The sequence below is a fragment of the Lagenorhynchus albirostris genome, chromosome 13 (assembly GCF_949774975.1).
Source record: "Lagenorhynchus albirostris chromosome 13, mLagAlb1.1, whole genome shotgun sequence".
NCBI lineage: Eukaryota > Metazoa > Chordata > Mammalia > Artiodactyla > Delphinidae > Lagenorhynchus > Lagenorhynchus albirostris.
Window position 1 is genome coordinate 24,748,645 of NC_083107.1, and position 25,731 is coordinate 24,774,375.

General features: G+C 40.4%; 1 protein-coding gene, 1 long non-coding RNA gene and 1 pseudogene across 2 annotated transcripts; 1 reads left to right on the top strand and 2 right to left on the bottom strand.

Moving 5' to 3' along the window:
* Positions 1-635: 635 nt before the first annotated feature.
* Positions 636-3,059, bottom strand: LOC132531924 (RNA/RNP complex-1-interacting phosphatase-like). The gene is made up of 3 exons (XM_060170021.1): positions 2,845-3,059; positions 1,363-1,438; positions 636-684 (listed from the first exon to the last, which is right to left on the bottom strand). Exons 1-3 carry the CDS (start codon positions 3,057-3,059, stop codon positions 652-654), a joined length of 324 nt encoding a protein of 107 aa, XP_060026004.1. The 3' UTR covers positions 636-651.
* A 4,394-nt stretch (positions 3,060-7,453) lies between these two features.
* On the top strand, positions 7,454-15,419 carry LOC132531925 (uncharacterized protein C2orf78-like; annotated as a pseudogene).
* A 2,776-nt stretch (positions 15,420-18,195) lies between these two features.
* Positions 18,196-22,598, bottom strand: LOC132531321 (uncharacterized). The gene is made up of 3 exons (XR_009544058.1): positions 22,481-22,598; positions 18,979-19,025; positions 18,196-18,293 (listed from the first exon to the last, which is right to left on the bottom strand). It is a non-coding gene; the product is annotated as an uncharacterized LOC132531321 (long non-coding RNA).
* Positions 22,599-25,731: the final 3,133 nt, after the last annotated feature.

The window sequence follows — 25,731 nt, forward strand, 5'->3', positions numbered from 1 at the left end:
GAAGCTTATAGAATTTCTTCAGCATATCTAGAGCCTACTGCCAAATACTATAGTTCAATTCATATCTTTAAGCTCATTTTGAAACAGCAATTACAAATGTGTATTTACGGAAACCACTAGCTTCCCTTTTTGAACCCATGAAAGAAGGCCAGGATTCACCTTAGCATAAGATGATAACTACTGAATTACTATCAATTATTACAGTATCAGAAAGAAGGTCATTTTCAATTACGGGTTCCATTTACCTCTGGCTTATAAAAGCGGCGAGTATATGTTAAGTCAATAATCAGCCCAAGTTCTTCATTCTGTTCTTGGAGTTTGTTAAAAAAGGTCCAAGAGGGAAAATCATTCTTCTGGAGCAAGATTCTTTTCAAAACTGTGTCAGAAAGAATAAAATAAGAAAGCACATGTGTTTAAAATCCTTTATTGTATTATCCATTTATACAAACCCTGTGATGCTAACATATGAGATTCAAAGTAAAGTTTCTTCCTCTGGAATTTACAAGCGATATTACAATCCTTTCTTCCAGAGAGATTAGAAGGAAGAAAATAAGCTCACTTCTATATATTTATTTCTATGTTTGTTTATTTCATGTTGGTCTCCTAACCAGACTGTAAACTCCCAGAAGGCAGGGACCACATCAATTTTGCCTACCACTGTACTGTCAGCTCCAAGCAGAGTGCCTGAAAATAGACACAAAAATAAATACGTCTTGAATATCTACATATATGAAGGATGGTTTTCACTGCTAAATATTCTTTTATGTAGTTGGCTTATTTATGTACTCTGTTCGATGGATCTGTTTGGTTATTCAAGTGTCAGCAACACACAGTTTTTTTTAAATTAATAGACTAGTTTTAGAGCAGTTTGAGATTCACAGCAAAAGTGAGCAAAAAGTTCACAGTTCCCACTTATACCCTCTCTCCTTCATCCCACACAGCCTTCCCCATGATCAACATGCCACACCAGTGTGCTTCATTTGTTAGAATTCATGAACCAACACTGACACATCATTATCATTCAAAATCCATAGTTTATTGCATTCATGGTACAAGTAACTGACTATTTCTATATTTCTAGTATGGTCATCCCCAAACATTTACATACTGAGATACATATTACTTTCTTATAAATTACTTTATTCTTTATTTATAGTTAGGGCAGTACATTGTTGTTGTTGTTGTTTAATTAAGTACAAAAGTAGGTTGTATTCATCTATGAATTCCATTTCTGGATAGTAAAGGAGGTATTAAAAAGTATTTGCTACAAAAAAGGAAAATGGAGTATGACAGGGTTGAGAGCCAGGTCGCTATATGGTGAATTCAGATTTCTGGAAGCATACGGTATTAACTTTTGCTTACCTTTTTTAAAGGAACTTTGAAAGTAAGGAAACGAGTCCCAGGCATCGGCTGTTCAACTGGGAGATAGTCTTCCCACCTGTTAATATATTTTTTGTTAGGCAAATTTATGTTAGGCTGTCTCCCTGCATAGGATGGATGTGCCGTGAAAATGGAAATCATATCCCTGTAGGGTAGGTCCCTCTTCTTTCTGCTTTGCATTTTGCTGCTCCACTTATTCAACCCCACCTAGTAATAACCTATACTTCCCTTGTTCCTGTTGTCCCATCTTGAAAACAGATAAAAGGCAACAAAACAATGCAAAGGTCTCCACAAATAAGGGATATCTAAAACCAGAGCTGGCCAGAACTTCTGTATCCCTGATAAAACCTAGCCCGGTGCTGACTACTAAGGTATCATTAATACCTGCGTGTTGACTGAAATAGTTTAAACTCAATTCTTCCACTTCACAGTTTATTTTCAGTCCTCATACAAAACCTGATAATAAAATTCCTTAATGCTAGGAATCACAGTGAAAAATAATATCTGAACTGACTTCTGTAAGATGAGTTAGAACTAAGGTTAATTCAGTGAATCTAAAGCATAAAAAGTGAGGGCAAAAGTGGCACAAGGTGGGGTCATAGAAGCAGAGAGGATTCTAGACCACGCACAGTCTTAAAGGCCAACGGTTTGTTTTCTATTCTCAAAACAATGTTTTTGAGCGATGTTTATGAGCAATGTTCCAACTTGTTTTTACGGTTTCTTTTGTGAAGAATGGATTAGAAGGAAACAAGATATATAGACACTAGTTAGGACCTAATTGCAACAGACAGGCAAGTTCAGTATTAGAATGTTGAGGAAGAGTTGACAGATTCAGAAGAAATTCAGGAGATAAACTGAAGCGGGTTAATGGGGTATGAGATGGAGGAAAGGAAGATCTTAGGGAATTAAAGCGTTTACCGCACACATGAGCAAAGTCTCAAAATTAATCATTTGAACGTACAGAGGTAGATCTCTCAAATGACACCGGTTAGGAAGCAACAGTACGCCCTTTATAATTCCGAGGGGCAACACAAATCAACTGTTCGATGGAAAATTCGGCGGTACCGGTGCATTTTTTTCACTCAAACTTAGTTCCAGTTCCTCTTACTCACATTTTCTGTGCCAAAACAACACAGCTTGAGGAATTGAAGGGGATTCCATCCTGGTAATTAAGGAGGGTCCCCAACACTGAAAGTCCCATCTTAAAAAGCAGTCCCTCTGCATTTTACCCGAGGAGCAATGGCCAGAGCATCCCATTTAAAACGATGGGGGGGAAATCAGAACATCACACACTGTCCCTTTCACCTACTGGGAACTGATCCGTGAGACGACCAGTACCCCCTAGCACAGCGCGGACGGGGCAGCGCGCGGGAGCAACAGTCACAGGAGACAGCACAGGAGACGAAGCCCAGACCCAGGGGTTCTGAGCGCCAACGGCAACGCCCAGGGGCCAAGGCGTATTACCTTTCCGAGATGTGCTTTCTGCCCTTCCTCCTGGCCGACGAACGTCCGGAAAAGCCGCGACGCTGACCCCAGCGCCCACGGGCACGATGCCGCCCACCCAACGCCAGGACTGCCAAAGTCGCCAACCCGGCGCCCCCGGTGCCAGCACAAGGCCGCGAAACACAAGCGCCTGGGCACAAGCCCACGCAGCTCGCTGACCATCTACTACTGCGCATGCGCCACCGCCAGTCCAGATGACGTCCTCACACCGGCCGACTGAGACGCTTCATTGGTAAAGAGGAGTCTGACGCGTGCAATTCCCTCCTTAGCCGGAAGATGGTAGCAGAGGTCCATTAGTTCGTGTGTGTACCCTTCAGAATTCCAATCATATGGGACATGGAAAGTTGTGCCACTCTCCCAGTATCTTGTGTGGTTCTTTCAGATATTTCCCAAATGCTTACATTCACACTTGTTGTATCTTGTATGTAAGTATTTCTACCTAATGGAGATCCTGTATTTTATACAAGAGCAGCGTACTATACATAGTCTACCATCTGTCTTGGATAGTGATTCTCCCAGTCAATTTTTGCGTACATCCATTCCATTCTCTTTAATAGCTGCGTCACATTACATAATTTACATGGCCAGTCCAATATTGATGGACTTTTGGTTGTTTTCAGTTTTGGGGCATTTTGTTTGTTTTTGTTTGTGTCCTCTGTTACAGATAGGCTGCAATGTGAACCTCTTTATACATGTGTATAGCTATATATAAATTTCTAGACATAGAATTTCTGGAATGAAAGAGATGCAAACTTAAAATATTGAAAGTTTTTCAAACAATCTAATCTACCTGATCAACCTCCAAAAATATTCTATCAACTTATACTCCACTCACAGTGAAACATTTATTGGGTTTCTATTATGAGCCTGGTATCAAGCTGGAGGTTGACAGTATGTATTTACATTTTAGACAACACCAAAAAATGCCTGAGAGAGATAAGAGTAGAGCTTAAGTATAACATTTCCTCACAGTATCAGGCATAGGGATCTGCACCTGTTAGAAAAACTATGAATCCTGCCACAAGTGGAACAGCAAAGAACGGCATGTCCTATAGTAGGTCTGAAGGTATAATAGCATACTAAATTCCATTGTTATTTATAATAACAAATGTTTTTTGTTAGTTTTACTTTTCAGTTTCTAATTTCTGAAAGTATCTTACATACACTGTGAGTAATCTTCACAACCATTTGAGCTGGGTTAACTGAGTCTGGAAGGTCAGAATTATTGAATGAATGAATGAGTGAATGAGTAAAACATCACTAGCTTTAACGTACCTGGGACAGTCATAGTCTAACCAAGTTTCAATCCACAAGCATTTATTTACAATTCTGAAAACTTCCACAGAATTACAAATGGGACAAGAGTAGTAAATTACTATTTGGATAAAGAAAAAATACAAGTTAGCACAACCTAGTTTACAAACTTACAATTAGGCACATTCAATTTGGTGCTAAGTCATAAAATATTCTTTTGCAATTTATGAAAAATATCCAATAGGCATGTAATGGCCAAAAAGTACTAATGATACAAATATCTATAGACATGACAGTGTACAAATTGTGACATAAATCTATCAGAAACTAGAAAATCTATGTTGGTCCTATAGTTCCAGCTTGCTAAAAGATACAGGCTTTGGGTGGGAACACAAAAAAATCCAGACCTGGCCATAACAGGGTTGGCAGAAAGTATGGGAACTAGCAAAGAGTAGGCCTCTGGATGGGAGTGGGTCCAACATGAGATAAAACAATGCCTTAATGGGTATGTAGTAGGCTGGGATGGAAAATATAGGAGCAAGGGATATTTGGAGAATCTGACAATTAAGTATTTGACACTAACAAAATCTACCAGTATCCCATAGGGCCTCAGGTACCATGCAAGGGTTTGAGGGATTCCAGTATTTAATTAAACCAAAATGTGACAATGGGAGGAATTAAGGACAGCCTCAGGGGTAGATGAACTGGGGATGTTACACCAAGACATGTCTCAGTTAACCTGATGGGTTCAAAATGCAGGAAGTGGGTATACGGGACAAGACAATACCCTAAATGTAAGAATAAAGGTTTAGGTCAGGGTAGGGCCTGATGTTGCTAAGTGTTGAAATAGAGCTCTTTAGTTTCTTCCTCCTACATGTAAGATTTTTTAGAGGTTAAGATGATGCTCAACCTGCAAGCTAAAGTTAAACGGCTGGAACTAGGGAGAGAAAATAAGTTACATAGGCTCGGAACCAGGAAAAGCCTAACTAAGGGTTTGCCTAACTAGATAGAATAGAATGTTGGAACTGAATATTTTAATATGTAAACATTTTACTGATACCAAAATGTGTCTTACCACACTTCCCCCAATCTCACACCACCCACCCTAACCTGCAGTAGCTATGGGTCCCTTGATTTCCATGGAAATACAGAGAAAAGAGACACTGATCTGGCTTGCAGGTATTTAGTAAGTTGTTAGCCTCACATCACATATTAGTATCATGTAAGTAGGCTATCTGAAGTAGGAAGCTCAGGGGAAAAACCTTGAAAAACACTTAAAAGCTTAAGCCACATCTCTGTACTACAACAACTTTCACAATTTCTTCTCAGGTAAGCATCATCCCCATCAGTGAAAAAACTCATATCTCATAATAGGAAAAACAGGCCTAAAAATTAAATGTGTGTCTTTGGAGGTCCCATCTATGGGATATCTTCCTGGTACTAGAAAAGTCCCCAGAAAGATCAATCTTTTCACCCCTCCCTGAAAGCTTACCACCAAGGAAAATGACTAGATCCATAGATTTCCTCCCTCAAACCAGCTTACCTCACATATAAATCATTAGCAACTCAGCCCTTACTCACATCACCACAGTCACAAGAGTGGTTAGGGAGCAAAGCACCAACCATGGGAACTAAAACAGAGGCAACCCAGGCCAAGCTGGGCTGATGGCAGATGTCTGCTCCTTACGCTTGGGTGCATAACGCGACTCACCGCAATGCCTTTTTCACAGACCCTTTTTCAAGTTTCTCCACAAAATCCAGCAGGTCAAGTTCGTTCATGATGCTTCAAGATAAACGATCGTCAAGAGAAAAACATGCAGTATGTCTTACAATGTTGGAGTCCTTAAAAATATGACAAGGAAATAACCATGCAGACAAAACCAGAGCATTTTAAAAAATCTGTATTCTACAAACGTACCAGTGAATGCTATTAATAAGGTACTATGAGAGAAAACAAAATGAGAAATATATGTAAGACTGTTCCCTTTAGTGTACAGAATTCATGGCAGTTGCCGCACTATCGAGCTACTTACATCTATGACTGTCTGTTCTGGTAATACTAAATGAGGCCAAAGTGTGTCAACTTGTTTCCCACAGAAACCAAAAAGTCTACATGAATCTCTTTTCTCCTGTGCCCTTTCACCTTATCTGCTCCCAGTTCTCCATGAAATGTCCTCTTCCTTCTCTAATTATTCTCCTCTTCATTTTGCTTGGCCTTGCACCCAAGCATGCAAGACAGAGAATCCTAGAGGTCCAAGATTCTAGAGTGGCTGTTTGCAAGGGGGAGGAGATTACAGTAACTGCCACACTGTATATACTTCTGTGCAAAGAAAAAGGGACAGTATTCAGAATGTCTCTCACATATAAAGGAGCTGGATGGCAGGATACCTGTGTGGCCCAAGGAACTTCTAGTTAGCAAATTATGGGGAAAAAATTGCAATCAAAGGCTGGAAGAGGAAAGGTTTGCAACCAGCTCTGTCTCCTAGCTCTCTGGTATTTGCATCCAACGAGCAGAGTCTATTTTGTGAAGCATCAAGCACTGAAAAGAAGATTCCTGCTGCAGGAAGTTGACAGGAAGTAACATCCATGAGGGTGAGAATGCAAGATCAAGGCTTGTCCTAGAAACAATGCCCATAATGGAAAAAAAAAAAAAAGGAAAGCAGAAGAGAAATGTAAGTCGCAAGTCCAACCTGGCCCAGCCTGGCCCAGCCCAAGGAAGGTAGGAGTCAAGGAGACTAAACTGAAAGAGAAGAGCCTTGGACCACAACACTCTCCACAAGGTACACTCAACAAAGTTCACCCTACGCTTCAACCAAGTTACAAAAAGAGCTTCTTAATCCCTACTTTTGCTCCTTAAAAGCTGCTATAAGTTCATTAATTAGACAGGTATGATTTCAGAACAACTGTAATAGTTCAAACTAGATGGCTCTTGCCTTCCTAAGGATATTAATTAAATAAGATATATATATATATAGCTCTAAGTATATGATACATGAAATATAATACTCTCCAGGATATAGGTAACTGTTAGTAAATTATATTAATGAACGTCTGTAAGAAATGTTGCAATGATTTCCCTCATGTGAGAGCCTGGGGGAGGTAAATCTGTCTTCTAGGATTTCCTCCCCAGAGCTCAGAAATTTAGGTGTTGTTTTAGCTCTGCTACACTCTCTCCACCCATCCCCGCCTTCCTGTTGGGGATCGGACCTCCCTATTGGCTATCTCATACCTTGAAACTGCCTGCCTCGTGACATCATTCTCCTACATCATCACAAGTGACCAGTGAGCAGTAACCAGTGACCTTTGTACTGCACACATGCGCCGTTCAGCTGCAGCCACTCAGACATCCTCTGGTGTTGTCTCCTCATCCCTTGTATTTGCAGTTGATGTTTTCTCTTCTTCTCTGACCACGTCAGGTAAGAAAAGAAACTTTTTAAAGTTTTTCGTTAGATTTATTTTGCCTCTAAATTTACTAGTAGATTCACAATAGCATGGAATAATGAGGGAAAGTACTGAACTAGAAGTCTGGAGACCTAATTTCAGTTTTGACTTTGGCATTTACTATCTGTGGCGCTTTGGACAAATCATTGACTGTCTCACAAAGCCTGATATTTTCCTTATCTGTTACGTTAGGATACTACATTGGTTGATCACTCTGATCCCTTTCTTTTCTAATATTGAGCCTTAAAGGGTACCCATGTAGAAAATGAAATCAGAGACTTCTCAAGAGTGTTTCAACAGAAACACAGAAAAGCCAGGTGACACAGAAAACTAGCAATATACAGCAAGATGTTTCATCTCTAAAGGTCTCCCTCCACTAATATGTCGACTAGTTGAAAAGAGAAAATAGGGAGAGAGGATGGAGGGTACTGGGCTATAGGGAGGCACAGAGTCAAACGTAAGGAAGTTTAGGATTGTTTTCATCAGCACAGGCCAAGAGGAACCAAGAGATAGGATAAAAATATAAGAATGAAGAGGGAAAGCATAGAGGAGCTCTCAAGAAAAATGTAGTTTGCAATGGAATGTTGATGGGAAAAAAAGATTTTAAATTAAAGCAGAAACAGCATAGAGTGAATTCTGCTCAGAGCAGGGCAAAACAAAGTTGATTGTAGCAAATCCTTATTTTAACAGACTAAGAGGAAAGTAAGGACAGAACAGGGTATCACCAGGAAAGGCAGCTTACCAGAAAAGTCATACTCAGTTTTTTTTCTTTTATTGCCTCTCTGAATACAGTTGGCACTTGACAGTTTTGAATATAAACATTTTAGAAATACGTCCCAGAAATGATGCTTCCTATATACAAGAAACCAAAGTGGTTATCTAGGGTTCTGCTTTTCAATGTTTGATTCTTTCTAATTTTACAACTATGTAGATGTTTTACCAATTAAATTTTTTAAATGATATCTTCGAAATTGAATCAGAAGGACTATTTCCTTTGTGTGATATGTAGCTTCTAAGGCAAGGTTGCTTTTCATCTTTACAGTTCTTTCCTTCCTAACACAGAGAGCACATTGATCAACAGCCATCGTTCGTTTTTAGATCTTAGCTACCTAAGAAGAAAAAGAAAAATTCAAGCCCCACATCTCTAATTCCAAATTGAGGGAATTCGCTGGCAGTCCAGTGGTTAGGACTCGGTGCTTTCACTGCCAGGGCCACGTGGCACAGCAAAAAAAAAAAAAAAAAATCCACATTTATCTAGAACAATATTGTGGAGTCCTTTTGATGTTCTTACATTTGAAAATCTTTTTTAATTGGATTCTAGTGATGATGGTTTTTTTAGGTTTTGGGATGTCATCTTTGTGGATGTTGAAGATAATAATAAGATAATCTAAGTTCTAGGATAAATACAAAAACCTTCTTGATACTTTTTAAGCTTCCTTTCTGCTTATTGTATGTTTCTATTCTTTGAAATATATATTTCTACCAGGCTTAATACCTGTTATTGCTGGGTAAAAATATGAATGAGCACAATGAAATTCTTTTACACTTATTATTTTGCTGTCTGCTTTGTACCAGTTTTCATTGAAATACTTGTCTGCATATATTGTGGCCCCCTATACATTTACATTGATTGAATTTTGTTGCTTGTTATGCATTTTTACTGATATATCTTCTCTGTCTGTATGTATTGGCTTGGAATTCATTCAAAATCACCTTCTATCGTGTTTTTTGGTTAATAGTATTCACTAAAATACAGTGGGCAAAATTCACTTTCATATTATTGCATGTATGGTACAGAATGTCATTTGTTAGTAAACTCATTATGCTTTGACACTTGCCACATACCCCAATTTTCATAACTATGTATTTTACATTATGTAATATGTTTTTCATGATATTTCTTTGTCTTTCTAGAACTTATTGTATCTTCCTCCATATAAATCATACGCAATATATCAGTTTATTCATGTATTAATTATTACTGCTATTATTATTGATGGTGGTGTTATAAGCACTTTACAAATGAGTAATCTGAAGTAATCAGATAACTTTTTTCTTTCCAAAAGCACTTAAGAAATTCACTTTCAGGTAATCATTTTGAGGTGGGATAAGAAACCAGGTTTGAAGAGGGTAAAAATGACTCTTTAAATTTACCAGTTGGACTGAGCTATATGTGAACTCTAGGTAATAGCATGGGAACTGCACAAGCAAAGTGAGACACTGAAGAATACAATGGTAATAGCCGTACTGTTTTCTAACGGACGAAAAAAATGCCTATATTATAAGTTATATTTCTCCTGCTTTCTGGCAGTATCATGCTCAGAATAGTGTCCTGGCAAGCAAGTCAGGATACTTAGGTTCTGAAACCTGGTAAGGATACTAACATAATGAGAAAACTTGAACAAGTCAACCCGACCTCTCTGCGCCTCAATTGCCTTCCTCATGAAATGAGATTGTGAAAACAGAGATTCTCTAAGGACCTCCTAGTTCTAAAATGCTCCCAGTCTACGAAACAGCATAGAAGTCCATACTAGTGCAGGCTGAAGGGAAAGATAGGGCAGGGAGAAGGTTGCTTCCAGCCTAGAGAACAATGTCTGAACCATACCACTTGGGTCTTCTGCCCATCTGTGCCCAACATGGGAGCACAGGCAGCTAATACAGAAGAGTGTAAAACTGCTCAGTCCTTGCAACCATCATAACGGTCTGATTTTTGGTTTTTCAGTAAGTATTGACACTAGAGGTATCCGGATAGCAAGAAACTTAAGATAATGCTGTTCCTCAAACATAGTGAGAATTTATCAATGTCCCTGACTTTTTCATTACCCTCTTGTTCTTACAGAAAATTTCCAAAATCCATCTCGACTTGGAACTCTGAATTCTCTGCAGCACTCTCTTCCTGGGGTGAGCAATGCAACTTCCCTAACAGGAAGTGTCTGCAACTTCTCCAGAGTCTCTGCTCCTGCCGTCAGTTCGGCATCAGGTACTGGTACCTCTTTCCAGACACTCATGGGTAGCGCCTACCTTCACCAACAGTCTAGCACAACTATGTTATCTGGAGCTACTGACCAGAGCCAGACGTCCACTTCAGCTGCTTCCTATCCGGGTGTTCTTGACTGGGACATCACAGGAAGCACTGAAAAGAATTCTCCTTCACTCGGGGACTCTACTCTGGCAGTCACTGACCAGCACACAGCTGCTTCCTCCATGTTTACGGCAGCCCAGTATGATAAAACTGCAGACACCAATAACATGGTCCCTCTATATCCATCACCTTCTGCCAGGCTTGCTCAGGGAACACCATCTCAGATTCCAAATCAGGGACACAGCCTGTCACTTCCCTACCAGTAAGGAAGCCAGGTATATTACTATAACCAAGGCACATTGGGGTCTTTACTGAATGGAGAACTTGGCTCCTGCCTGCAACCCTATGGCTCTGTGTCATACACAGGAAGTAGGGCCTCTGTGCAACCAAAAGTGGTTATGGTACTAAAGGAGATTCAGCCCACAAATATCCAACCACCAGCTTCCACCTCTGGAATCTACTACCCTGAGTCTGCTCAACCCGTCACAGAAACAAGTTTTCAAGGTGAGTACAAACAGCAAGAAAGTTGAACAATGAGGTCAGCATTCAAAAATGGGGTCAAATCTACAGCTGGGAAGTGGTGTACAGACAGGTAGAATTTAGATCCTGAGCCTTTAATAACCACTACCTTCGCTCAGGGCTCTCTGGTTTTAGACTCTATATAAGAACACCTAGGGCTTCCCTGGTGGCGCAGTGGTTAAGAATCCGCCTGCCAATGCAGGGGACACGGGTTCGAGCCCTGGTCTGGGAAGATCCCACAAGCCGCGGAGCAACTAAGCCCATGTGCCACAACTACTGAGCCTGCATTCTAGAGCCCGTGAGCCACATCTACTGAAGCCCACGCGCCTAGAGCCCGTGCTCCGTAGCAAGAGAAGCCACCGCAATGAGAAGCCCGCACACTGCAACCAAGAGTAGCCCCCGCTAGCCGCAACTAGAGAAAGCCCGTGCACAGCAATGAAGACCCAGTGCAGCCAAACAAAGACATACATAAAATAAATAAGTTCAGAAAATAAATAAATAAAAATAAAATTTTTACAAAAGAACACCTAATTCAGGTTGGAAGGTGGGAGGGACACTGTAAATGTCATCTATGCTGCATGTACAAGAACCCCGAGAGCATACCAAGAGGCACCACATTTTTCACTGCTGTAGCCGATCATTCCCCCTGTACTCCCACACTGTCTCACTCCCTTCCCTGATCTACTGCCACAGTCTCTTTGGAAGGTGTTTCAGAACTCTTGTTATCATAGTGCCAGTTTAACTGTCCTCACTTCCCTACTTTATACCAGGATTTAAGACCTTGTGGTCCGGGATCCTGTCCAGAGCAAGCAGGCTAAGACTCTGTCCTTGTTTATTTATTTCAACAGGAAGGGCTCTACTCCCTCTCCTAGTTCATGGTGTGAAGTGTTCTTAGCCTCTCAGGAAAGTGGGGAGAATTGAAAGGACTCTATGAGAGAATGCTAGGCTTTGTAAAATATTTCATTTCTTTAAAAAATAAGACTCATTTTTTATTTGACTTTTAACAATCCTATGAAATACAAAGAAAGCCAAGAATCGGTGACATGAAATGATCACCAGTAAGAATTACAACAGTCACCGCTTATCTCGTAGCATAGGGCACTGTCCGTGATCCTTAAGAAGAGTTACTAGAAATGCCTTGCCCATCTTGCCCCTAAACACCAACACATCCATCATGTACCTTGAAAGGTACATGAGTGCTGTGTTGGTGTTTAGGGGGAGCATCTCACTTACCAGAGACTGACTTCTACCTTGATTCCTTTGTAGGGATGGAGACTTCCCTGGTGACGAAAAATTCCCTGGGATTGCAACCTCCAAGCCAGACATCTTGTGTGACACAAACTCAAGAACTCCCCAGGTCCTGCAGGAGCAGAAATATCCAGATACTTGAGAGTAACCCACCACCTGAACTTGGGGACATTTCAGGGACAGCTCCAGTCCAGAGCGCCAGTAGTCTCCTGGCCCTGCCTCCAGCTCCAAGCCAGGGACAAATAGAGAGTGAGCACTTGGAGGATATGAAAACCAAGCTTTCAAAGCCTCTGGATGCCTACAGATCCCAAGAGAAAACCAAGAGCCTCCACTACTCCCTTTAGAAATCCCTGATATTCAGCAGCTCCTGGCCTGCACTGATGCATCCCCTCAGCCAAGAGGAGCAGCTGCATCTGAAAATGCTGATCTGGGAAAGAATAGCCTGAGTCTTGAGGACCCAGGGACACCTGAAAATGGGATGGAATCTACCAGTGGTTTTGCAGACGTTACTACACTGGCGGAGGATATTCACCTTCCCCAGCTCTTTAATTCTTTGAAAGATCTTGATCAATCCAAAGGTCCCAACGTGACCAAAGCCAAAGACAACAGAGCCATTAAGGTGAATCAGGTGCAGGAAAAGTCAAGTGTCATAAAGGTTCCCTCTGCTCAACCCAGGAAGAACAAACATAAAGCCTCTGAGCCTATCATGGTGCTCCCAAGGCCAAAATCCAGCCAAAGAATCCAGAGTGCCTGCTAGGGGGAGAAGTGCTTCTATGCCATGCTGCAGTCAGGGACAGCGCTCCTGTGACCACGGCCAAGCATTCCAAAGGCAAACCTCAGAAAGCTGCATCCAGAAAGATCAGCAAAACGAAGAGCCACGGGCAGGAAAGGACCTCAAGGATCAGACGAAGGAAGAAGGCTGATGAGAAAAAGCAGTCAGGGAACAAAGTCAAGGCAGAAGAGAAGCCAACAATTCCCCAGACGAAGCGAAGGAAGCAGCAAACTGAGCTTATCCAAGAGAGCTTTAAAAAGCCTCGAACCTCCCTAGGCATGTGCAGGCTGGCGTCTGTGAAGGTTTTTCATGCACTGGGGGAGAAGAATGATAAGAAAACTGGGCTCTCTTCCTGTCGGGTCTTGGGAAATTCAAGCAACCCTAAACACCCCCAGCTATCCAGCCATGGAGGTATACCCCACGTGAGGGTAAGAGTCCTGAGAAAACTCAAGTCGAAGCCCAGAAACCAGACAGCAGTGCTGAAAAAGAGTGTCCATATCCATCCCAGTAGGAGCTGCCGCCTCCTGGGAAGGTCAAGTTGATACCTCTGCCGTTTTCTGCCTGGGACAAGCCTCAATCTCGACCTGCTCCTGGGAGGCCACAGTCTCTGGCCTCACAGCGGCCTACTGTGCCTGATTGTGCCCAGCCTGCTTCTACTAACTCAGCTCAACCTCCTGCAGTGAGTTCATCCCACCCAGCTCCTGCCTCTTTGCCAGGTCCTGCCAAACCATCTCAGCCAACTATGACTAACCAACCCAACCGGGTTGGACCGACCATACGCAGCCTAGTGTCCCTCAGTCTGCTGCTCCTAGGCCTGCACCTTACGGAACTTCATCTTGCACTTCTCTCCAGTGGGAGCCTGTTCCCCCTGCTGTGAATAAGCGCCAGTCCCCACCCAAGCTCCAAACCCCTTTCTACTCCAAGACTTCAGCGAGCAACCAGTTCCATGGAGGGAACCCAATGTTCCTGAGCCAGTAATGTCAAAGCCCATTGAACACGAGCAGAGGCCAGAGCTGGAGGCCATGAAGAGATGGGCTCAACAAGAACGTATTGCGCCAAATACACCTCTTTGGGGAAACTGCAATTTTTCATTGAGAGGGAAAAAGAAATGGAAATTGCTGACTACTACGGATATGTAAAGTCAGAGCTGCTAGGAGTGTTGGTGCCACCTTGGGGACCAGCTGCTCTTCCATATACAGATAAGACAGGTATAAATTTCTCTATTTATTTTGATATATTTTAAAACAATAAAACTGAATAAATAAATGTAATAGAATTCATAGGTGAGTAATAAAACTTTTGAATTTTGAGATGCTGCTAACTGTGGTGTGTTTTTTGTTTTTGTTTTTTGATGGGGTTGGAATCAAAGTCTGCATGAGAAAGGAAGGACTGAAAGTTGGATGGGAGAATGAAGGAAAGGGATAAAAACAGAGGAAAGAGAAAGGAACTTGGCCCAGGGCTAGGAAGGCCAAAAGACATTTATGGATTTATGAAAGGAAGCAGGAGTGGGGATGAAATGGCAGAAGTAAAAAGCATGGTGAGTGGTCAGGGGTGAAAAAACAAAATTTGAGTAGAATTGAAGATGACAGAAGGTGAGTCTAGGTTTACTAGGAGAAACAGAAAAAGTCTCTTGGGGAGGTTGGCCTTAAGTCTCACAACCACCAGATAGGTATTTAAGAAAACAGGAGGTTCAGGACACCTCTCTGAAAGGTTTGAGTTGCCTTATCCAGGTGTGATTATAGTGGGGGATAGGGAAATCTACCAGAGAGGTGGCTAGGGCTCAGTTATCCTAGGGGCAGCTGATGACAGGGGCACAGCCAAGGAACTGCTGCATCAGGAGGCCCACGAGTAGGGCCTGGTATGTAAATCACCATGTACTCCACACCTAAGCACCAGGGCAGCTAATGCACTACTCAGTTAATCCTGGCAACGACAGGCAAGGCCAGTATTCCTGTGCCACTTCACTTAAGAGAGGTGCAGCAAAGGGCTGAGGTCACGTCGCATGTGGAGGTACAAGGCCTCAATTGCAGGCCCAAATGCCTCCAAAGTCCTCAGTATCTGCAAGTGCCCGCAGGCGGCCAACCTGGCTTTCAGAGCACAGCATCCTGAGGTTACTGGTGGATGAGATCAAACTTCTGGACAGGCCTAAATATTATCTTGAGGGGCTTCCTCCATTGACCAGGGCGCATGCCGCCTTCTGTAAACATCACCATCAACTGAAACGCACGAGAAAAATCCGACGGAAGCGTCCACTCTCACGGGTGAGAGCGGTGGGGGCACGCACACTGGGCAGCCGCTCCAACAGCCACAGGACCCAGGCGCCCAGCGGTTCACGGGCTCCCTGGGAGGCCTCGTGGGGCAGGTCGAGGGAGTGAGGATGGGAGAGAGCGGCAGGGGTGGGCGTCAAAAGGAATGCAGTGGGGAGAAGGGAGAGATGGAGACAGTGGATAGTGACCATGGGAAAACTGGCAATTTTCATTTTCAACATTAATTTTTTGAGATGTCATTCACATGCCATAACACTCACCGTCTGAAACTGCAAATTCAGCGTCATTTCGTACATTCACAAGCCTATGCAACCATCACCGTCATCTAACCCATCACGTTTTCAACACCCCACAAAGAAGCCCCCATAACCATCAGCAGGCCCTCTTCATCCCCTCCTCCTTCAGTCCCTGCAACCATTAATTTCCTTTCTGTCGCTATGGTTTTGCCTTTTCTGGACATTTCATGACATAATACAAATGGTACCACTGTGTGTGGCTTCTTTCACTTAGCATAATGTTTTCAAGTTCATCCATGTCGTAGCATGTGTCAGTACTTCATTCCTTTTTATGACTGTATAATATTTCACAAATACACCACATTTTAAAAATCCATTCATCCATTCATGGGCATTTGGGTTTTTTACACTAATAATCTCCATTTATTGACAGTTTATTCTGTGCCAGGCAGCACCAGGCTAAGTTACTGATCTTATTTCACAGATAAAGAGACTTGGAGAGTGTGAAGAGTTTGCCCAAGATTAAGAGCTAGCAACTGGGGGAACTGGGGTTTGAACTCAGGCGAACTTCAGAGGTAATAAATTCACATGACAGAACATTAGAAAAGGTCCACAAGGGCATTCAACGAAAAGTCACCCTTTTCCCCACGTGCCCCAGCCACACATTTCCCTCCTCAGAGACATCTGCTTTTGCCATGCTGTGGATCCTTCCAGAGAACTATTTATACCTCAACATGTATGTATCACAATTTATTGACTAATCTGTCCCAATGATTTGAAATGTCACTTTTATGGTATAATAGATTCTTATACATATTTATATTACTTTTCTCAGAGCTGTCCTGGCTCGTTTTTGCCTATCTTTTATGTTTTCCATTTCTCTAAAATCCTTTTTATTTTCAAAAAAATTTTTCCTTTTCCTGTTTGTTTCTCTTAAGGCATTATGTTCATTCACTCATATGATTTTATTTAAATGATTTACTTTTGGTGGTATCGGGTATTAGTTGCAGCACGTGGGCTCTTCGTTGCAGTGCTGGGACTCTTCCTCGCGGCTCGTGGGCTCTCTAGTTGTGGGGCGTGGGCTCCACAGCACGTGGGCTCAGTAGTTGCGGCGTGCGGGCTTAGTTGGCCTGCGGCATGGGGGATCTCAGTTCCTCAGCCAGGGATCGAACCTGCATCCCCTGCATTGGAAGGCAGATTCTTAACCACTGGACAACCAAGGAAGTCCCCACTCTTGTATTATTTTAAATTTAGTCCTCATTTCTGAATTTTTTTTTCTTTTATTTTGAATTCTGTCCTGAGTTCTATCATCTTACCTAATATTCTGGTTTATGCTGTTCGTTCACCTTTTTTTTTTATGGTAAAATATACATAAAACAAAATTTAGTATTTCAACCATTTTCAAGTATATAATTAAGTGACATTAAATACACTCACAATGCTGTGCGACCATCACCACTATTCAAATTCAAAATAATTATGTCTAAAGATTGAGCAGGACCTCAGAAAGATGGAGGCAGCAGCATAGTTTCTGAATCTCTCCAAACCCTTTCATGGAAGAAGATCAACTAAAACCGAACACCCATAGGTGGCATTTATCAGCATTTACCTTTTCCAGAACTTTTTCACCATCCCAAACAGAGACTCTAGAGCCATTAAACAATAACTTCCCATTCCCTCCTTGATCCATGTTCTTTCATCTTTTCCACTGTTTTTCCTAGCATCTTTTAGCCCACTTTGAAATAATAGGTTACAGTTTTGATCTGTTTTGTGGACCTGTCTTTTCCAACTTGATTTTATTGTCTGAAGAGATGCTATTCTGCTCCTTATTCTGTTTTTTCTTACACTACCTCTGTATGGGATATGATCCCAATCCTTTTCTTTTATTGATTTTTGGATGAAAAAAGTTTTAAAGCACTTTGAAAAGGAGGTGTGAGGCCATGTGGAAACGTGTTCCTCATGGCTGTTTCATCAATGCTTCATTTATACTGTTTTGAAATAACTCTTTTCCAGGAGGCATAAACCAGTAGGCTTTATCATTGGACAGAGTGCAGAGAAAGGACCTCACGAAAGCTGATCACCTTAGCAAAAATGATTTAGTTATGATTTCACCCAAGATTGGTCACAACCAGCCTGGGAAACTCAATGAACCAGAGACAAGGTATAATGCCATCTTTCCTTCTCTCTGCCTCAGCTCTCAAGGATTGGTCACCTACATGTTATTCGTAATTATTAGTTGGTTTCTGTTCATAATTACTATCAGAAGACACAGCACTTATGGGTCTAATTACATTGCCCGGCTATGCACCATTCTTCTTCATTTTGGCTTCCTGTTCACCAGCAGGAACCTGATTTATTTTTATTCTCCCTTCACCACAGCCCAGTAATTTTTGTGAATGACTCTCAGTCTCGCCAGAATCTGTATCTCTCACTCTGCCCCAACATCCCACCCCATCATTCACTCCCTGAACTGTACTCTAGAAATTTAGGTATACTGGATATTTTAACACTGTTCACCATCTGTTATGAAACCAGAAGAAGAGCAGCTCTCTTATGGAATGACGGAGAACTTGTAAGGATAAAACACCAGTCTGCAGGAGAAAGGGAAGAAGAGAATGATGGAAATAGTTTCCGGAAAACTATTTTTACATTATGTTTTGTTTGTTCCTGGTAAATAAATTGAAATCTTCTAAACATTAAAAAAAATCTAAACCACTAAATTCAATAATACAGGAATATAACTTTTAAAACATTTTTCTTTGGCTGCGCAGCATGTGGGATCTTAGCTCCCCAACTAGGGATTGAACCTACACCTGCTGCACTGGAAGCACAGAGTCTTAACCACTGGACCACCAGGGAAGTCCCAGGAATATAACTTTTAGAGGAGAAGTTATAAACCCCTTGGCTATATGAACTGGAGATTTTTAGTAAGAAGTCATATATTTTAAATGACTTGGACTTTAAAGAAAGGAAGGAAGGAAGGAAGAAAAAGGGACTTCCTTGGTGGTGCAGTAGATATAATATCAAAAATAAAGTAATTAATTAAATAAATTTAAAAAAGAAAAAAATTGCTGAAATCCACTGACTAATTATTCAGGCTGTTATATCTCGCTATTTCCAGATACATCCCTTTCAAAACTTTTGGTAAAACATTACCTTATGTCAGAACAAATGAATTACAAACTTTTCTCTTTGTCCAAAATTTGAGAAATTCTCCTACACTTCTACCTTCAAATTTTATAAAAAGGGAAAAGTAGTGACAACCCTTCTACTTACATCCAATTGCATCATCTGGCCAAATGCCTTCTACATCAATCAAATATCTACAAAACAACAAAATTCGAGTCATTTGTAAATAAAAAGAAAAGAAAATCAAGGTTTTGCAAAAAAGGTCCAATATCACTTTACAAATATAGATATAAAAATCCTAAGAAAATATCAGCACATATAATCAATAATTATTAAAGAATGATATACACCAGGACCACAAAAAGGTGTTATTCCAAGGATGCAAGGATAATGCAACTTTAGAAAATTTATTAATATAATTATTTACATTGATACAACAACTTAATTAATAAATGAAAGAGAATAAAATACAGGACCAAACTGGCAGATGTTAAAAAGTTATCTGATAACGTGCAACAGTCAGTTTGGGTGAAAATGCTCTGTACGCTAAAAACAGGAGACTTAATATGACAGAGTATTCATCAAGAACCAACAAATAACTAAAGACAAATCAGGACAAATATTAACATCATATCTAAAAAACCCTATCTAACCAACCATAGGAGCCAGAGACTTAGGAATCACCATCACTGACAGCTATTTCTCCCTCACCCTCAGCCCACCACCAGTGCTAACAAGGATACTGCCTACATACCTCTAGAATCTGTCCACATCTTTCCACCAAAATGACCACCATACCCTGGTCCAAGCCATCATTATGTCCAATTTCTACAAAAGTCTCCTAACTTGTTTCCTCGCTTCCACTCTTTCTCCTTGCAGTCTATTCTCCACTTGGTAGCAAAATGATAGGTTGAAAATGCAATTGGGTATGTTCCATGCACTTACCTTCAACAACAAAGTTCAATGGTTTTCTATTAAAGTCTGAAACCTTAAACATAAGCCTGCACGATCGAGCTCCTACCCATACTTGTAGCTCCATTATAATCACATGCTCCCCCAACAGCCCCACCTTCCTGGCCAGTTCCTCCAACACACCATATGCTTTCCTCTTATAGGGTCTTTTGATATTCCTTATGCTCAGAAATCTCTCTACAGTGTCCCTATATGCTTAATACCTACTCATCCTTCAGATATCAGCTGAAACATCCCTAAATAAACCTTCTCTAGTCTCCATGATGAGATCAAATCCTCCCTAAAATATGCTCTCATGGTACCATGTTCCTCTCCTTGGCACTTGTCAGAGATGTAATTCTACATGCAGTGTATGATTCTTGAATATCTATTCCCTCTCTGGACTGTTAGAATTCACAAAGGGCAGGTCAAGTCTTTTCACTCACAAAATTTCACAAGTCTTTTTGCTAGCCCCCAGCACAGTGCTTAAACATAACACATGCTCAATAAGTATTTCCTGCATGAACCACCATAAATTGGTACAGTGTAGCAACAACCACAAAAGCATAAGGGCACCAACTCTTTGATGCAGAAGTCCCATTCTGAGTGAAGTTAACTGAGACAAAGCATATATATTCAAAGGTGTTCACACAGCAATGTTCATTACTTCGACATTTTGTAGTATCAAAAACTTCGGACTTTTATATGTTCATCAGTGAGCAAAGGAACAATGCAGCCTTAAAAAAAATAAACAAATGGGACCTAATGAAACTTAAAAGCTTTTGCACAGCAAAGGAAAGTATAAACAGGACAAAAAGACAACCCTCAGGATGGGAGAAAATATTTGCAAACAAATCAACAGACAATGGATTAATCTCCAAAATATATAAATAGGTCATGCAGCTCATTACTAAAAAAACAAACAACCCAATCAAAAAATGGGCAGAAGACCTAAACAGACATTTCTCCAAAGAACACATAAGATGGCCAAGAGGCACATGAAAAGCTGCTCAACATCACTAATCATCACTCAACATCCTGCTGCACTTGATTCTTTTACCATAATTAACCCACTTATAGTCACCACATGTTTATCTTCCTAGATAACTGTAAGTTGCTACTGAACAAAGACTTCTACTCACCTCTGTATCCCCGTGCCCTAACAACAAACCTATAAGCCTCTCGGTGTTTACTGAAACAATTTATTTTCTAAGTCTCTACCAATTCTAGGGAGTGGATAGTATAGTCTCCTCCTCATTATCAGTGAGCCTGACATCAGTGGGAGGGGCTTATAGCAGAGGAAAGTCACCAATGGATCATAACTAAGGTCCTGAGACTGCAATGGCAGAGAGCATGGTGAAGTTAGCCCACTACATGCAGAAGACCCACAGAGGAGTCAGCATATGCACTGGACTACACTTGGTATAACATGTGAACAATCAAGGTTTACAAATGTGTTCTCATGCACTTGTAAGGATCTTCTAGCGCACGCGGACCAGACAGAACACACACAAAGGAGCCTGGAGGAAGTGAGTAGGCCAGCAGCTGCACCCTAACATCTTAAGAGGTAACATTTCTGTGACTACAGTTTACACAAATTGGATCATTTGCCCCCTTTCTAGACACCCTGGTTATCACAGGCAAGGCCAAGCCTCTCAAGTTTTAAAGCTAGAGTACAGGGAAGATCTGTGAATAGGGCTGAAGATATTTAAGAGCTAGTACCTGCATTAAGCAACCAGGTTATAGAATGAAAAGTCATCTTGAAATTCCAGTCTCTCCCTCGCTCTCTCACCTCCTATCCCCTATCTTCCCACCTCCATCTCTATTCCTTCTCCCCTACTCCCTGTTTTATGTATATATGTGCATCATTTTATATATACATGGAATATTTACTGTCTGTTAGATTTATTTAATAAAGTGCACACTCCTCGGGCTAAATTTAGAAAGAGGACAAAATGAACACTTTCTCATGGGGGTCAGTGGTGTTCCAAAGACAAAAGATTCCTCAGTCTTAAAACATGGCAAACACCATGTTCCTTCTGATAGTTAGATGCTAGAAAAAGGCAAGTGGATCCTTAAAATTCACACGCTATTAAGACCTACAATCAACAGAGTAGATCTTAAAGTGGAAACAAGAAAACACCAGCCTTTTAAGTTCTTCCTGTCTGAAGATAAGAATAAGACGTGGTAGTGTTCTTCCTCACTTGCACCCAAAGTGTAAAAGCAGCAAAAATATCTTAAACACATATGATGAGGAAGCCACTCTTGTGGTCCACTCTGTTCTGTTTTGCTTCTAGGGATCTGTCTCACTCCGAACCTTTGCTTTTTGTTTTCTCTTTTATATACGCTAAGAACCTGAGAGTCTTAACCTCTTCTTCTACCTCTCAACCAATAAATAGGACAAAAGAACATTTTAATTTTTTTTATGTATTTTCCATTCAAATTTTTAGAAAAGAGATAAGTAAGCTAGTTCAGTTCATATTTCTCACAAAAATCACTTTCCAAACTAAGCTAAATTGTTAGTGACGATAAATAGGAAAAGCACCGTACTCTATTAGCACCATCTGACATTTCCACCTTAATGTTACCAAACACAACAGGCCTAATGTCAGAACTATTAAAAATGTTCAAAATCCCCAACCCCACTCACAATGCATACCAAAGTTCAGGTAAAGGAAAAAAAACAAAAACAACTCACCATTATCTTTATTTTCTTTCAGAAACCCATTTAAATTCTCACTGGAATTTAACACTAGTGTCGTCATCTGGCACCTGATGCCCAATTGTACAAATTTTTAAATAAGGAATAGTTTCTGGTAAGTCCTATAAGGCAAAACTATGAAAATATGTATTATTTCCTTTGTAGGGAAAGACTAAAAAATTAGAGAAGGCAGAATACAAAGAGAGTACATTAAACTTAGTATGTCAGTCATTCTGATAAGAGCCATTTTTTCCAAAGCTGCTTTAACCAGTAATTATCACTTCATTTTCATTAAAACTGCAGAATGGACAGTTACCAGGCATGCAAAAGGAAAAGCAAATCTATGTGAACGAATGGTTATGTAACTCAAAATGATATAAACAGTTCTACCTACATTTATGTTCTATCTTACATTTCAAGGGCCATAAAGAGGCTGTGATTTAAGCAGAAGAGTAGAATAGAGTCAGAAGAACTTGGATTCAAATTAGGAAATAGAGGCAATTTCAGGCATTGTTAAGAACTGGTATTCTTGGGGTGGGAGAAAGTAGACTATCAATAGAAGACAGAAAAGGATAAGTGAAAATTCTCTAGTTCTGAATTTAAATGGAAAGTAGCAGTCTGAACCTATGACATATTTTAAAAATATTAAAAAAAAACATAAATATTTCCTAGCTCTGACCACTGAAAAAGTCTAGAAACAACTGATGTCATGTTAAAAGGACTCAGGAGTCACTGAGAAGCTCCAACTGGCCAAAGATAGGGCTTCAGTTAGAATAATAACTGTAACGCAGTCCACGGTGATATGAATAAATAAATTTTACGAAATTGGTCACCACTGGAGGATATTTGTGAATCAACTCATTAGTTTGAAAACTCTTAAATATAAGAAGAGAATCATGCCTCTATAACTGGGCAACCAAATAGTTGATGAGGGGAATCTTCTCCTCATACAAATATACCCAGCTAATAAGTGAAAAAAAGAACAACAGAATTCACCATTCTTTGAAGCCTCAACTGAATTAATGGATGAAGGTATGAATCATCAATGACTGCTAATACCACAGAAAGACACAATTATACATGTCTCCATGGAAGAACACATCATCACCTATGAAACTGTCTTGCCAAAACAAAACATGCAAGCTTCATTCTGATCAACTACCAATTTACAGGAAATAAAAGGATTGAAGAATATGTTAACAACACATGGACTGTAATCATCAAAATCTAGATGGAACAAATTACCTGTTTTCTTTAAAAAAAAAAATTCAAGGAGGAAAAAAAAAGTGAGAGAGACATGGAGGGAGAATCTAGAGATTAAACAAGACTTCAGAGACCTAACCATCCACGGCAAAGTGTGGACCTTATTTGCATCTAATTCAAAATTCTTAAAAAGAATTTTTTATGACATTTAGAAGACAACTGCAAATTTGAGCACTCACTGGGTGTTTACTATTAAAAAATGATATTAAGGAATAAAAGTCCTATATTTTAAATATACATACCAAAAATGTATACCTGGGGCTTCCCTGGTGGCACAGTGGTTGAGAATCTGCCTGCCAATGCAGGGAACACAGGTTCGAGCCCTGGTCTGGGAAGATCCCACATGCCGCGGAGCAACTAGGGCCGTGAGCCACAACTACTGAGCCTGCACTCTAGAGCCTGTGCTCCACAACATGAAAGGCCGCGATAGTGAGAGGCCCACGCACTGAGATGAAGAGTGTCCCCCACTTGCCGCCAGTAGAGAAAGCCCTCGCACAGAAACGAAGACCCAACACAGCCAAAAATTAATTAATTAATTAATTTTAAAAAATGTATAGGTGTAATTACATGTTGTCTCGGAGCTGCTTCAAGATAATATGGAATGGGGTGAAACACGTGGGGGTATAGATAAAACATGACAGCCATCAGTTGGTAAATATTAAAGCTGGATGAGTTCGTGGGTATACAAGGAACACTCAGTATTTTGTATACTTTTGTATATGCTTAAGATTGTGATAATTGTTTAAAAACAAGACGACACTAGAAAACAGTCTGGCACTTTCTCAAAGGTTAAGCGTAGAGCTACCGTATGATCCAACAACTCTGCTACTACCTACGCTGCACATCTAACAGAACTGAAAGCAGGGATTTGAACAAATATCTGTACACCAATGATCATAGTAGCATGATTCACAATACCTACAAGGTGGAAAACAACCAAGTGTCAATCAACCGTTGAATAACAAACTATGGTCTATATACACACAGTGGGATTTATTAAGCCAAAAAAGGAATGGCATTTTGTTACATGCCATAACATGGATGAACCTTGAAAACACTAGGTTTAGTGAAATAAGCCAGACATAGAAGGATAAATGTTGTAGATTCCACTTACACGAGGTACCTAGAATAGGCAAATTCATAGAGACAGAAAATAGAATAGAGGTGTCGAAGGGCCGGTGGGAGGGATAATGGGGTTGTTACTGTTTGATGCTTACAGAGTTTTTGTTGAGGATAATGAAAAAGTTTTGGTTACAGACAGTGGTGATAGTTACACAACACTGTGACTGTATTTAATGCCACTGAACTGCATATTTATAAATGGTTAAAATAAATATGATTTATCTATATTTTACCACAGTAAAAAAACAGGAATAACTTGAGTTGAAATTTCAATTCTTCCTTGTCCGAGAGTCAGTTTCAACGTCCATAAAATTAGTAATTGTAGTTGTCTATCCTCTGAGCTTAGTGCAGAGTAAGCCCTCAGTAGGAGGTATCAGTACTACTTCCACTTCAGCAGCAAAGGATTGTTGTGAAGATTAACAAAGTCAATGGATATGAAAGAACTTTCTAAATGGCAAACTGCTACACAAATCTTAACAAACATTAGGTGTTACTGTCTCTCAAGGCCATGGAACAGGTCAGAAGAAGGATAATTATTTTGCACTGGTATGTCCTACATGGGCCAAGAGAATACATGTGTTTCTGTATTATATCAGAAGATATTAGGAAAAGAAAGCATAAAACTTAGAGAACAAGTGTCTTCTACCCTGATGCTTAAACATGCTCAGGCAACTGCTTAAAATAAGTGCTAAAGACATAATGGACATACCTTTCTTTCCTTTTAGGCTACTACTATTCTACCTAAAAGTTTATTTCAATTTCAAAATATAGAACATGGAAGCTTATAGAATTTCTTAAGCATATCTAGAGCCTACTGCCAAATACTATAGTTCAATTCATATCTTTAAGCTCATTTTGAAACA

Excerpts from the sequence above, each read along its gene's own strand:
- LOC132531924 (XM_060170021.1), bottom strand. The coding sequence starts at position 3,059 with ATGCGCAGTAGTAGATGGTCAGCGAGCTGCGTGGGCTTGTGCCCAGGC. Across the intron at positions 1,439-2,844 it reads AGAAAGCACATCTCGGAAAG|GTGGGAAGACTATCTCCCAG; the intron begins GTAATACGCCTT and ends ATATATTAACAG. Across the intron at positions 685-1,362 it reads TCAAAGTTCCTTTAAAAAAG|GCACTCTGCTTGGAGCTGAC; the intron begins GTAAGCAAAAGT and ends GTCTATTTTCAG.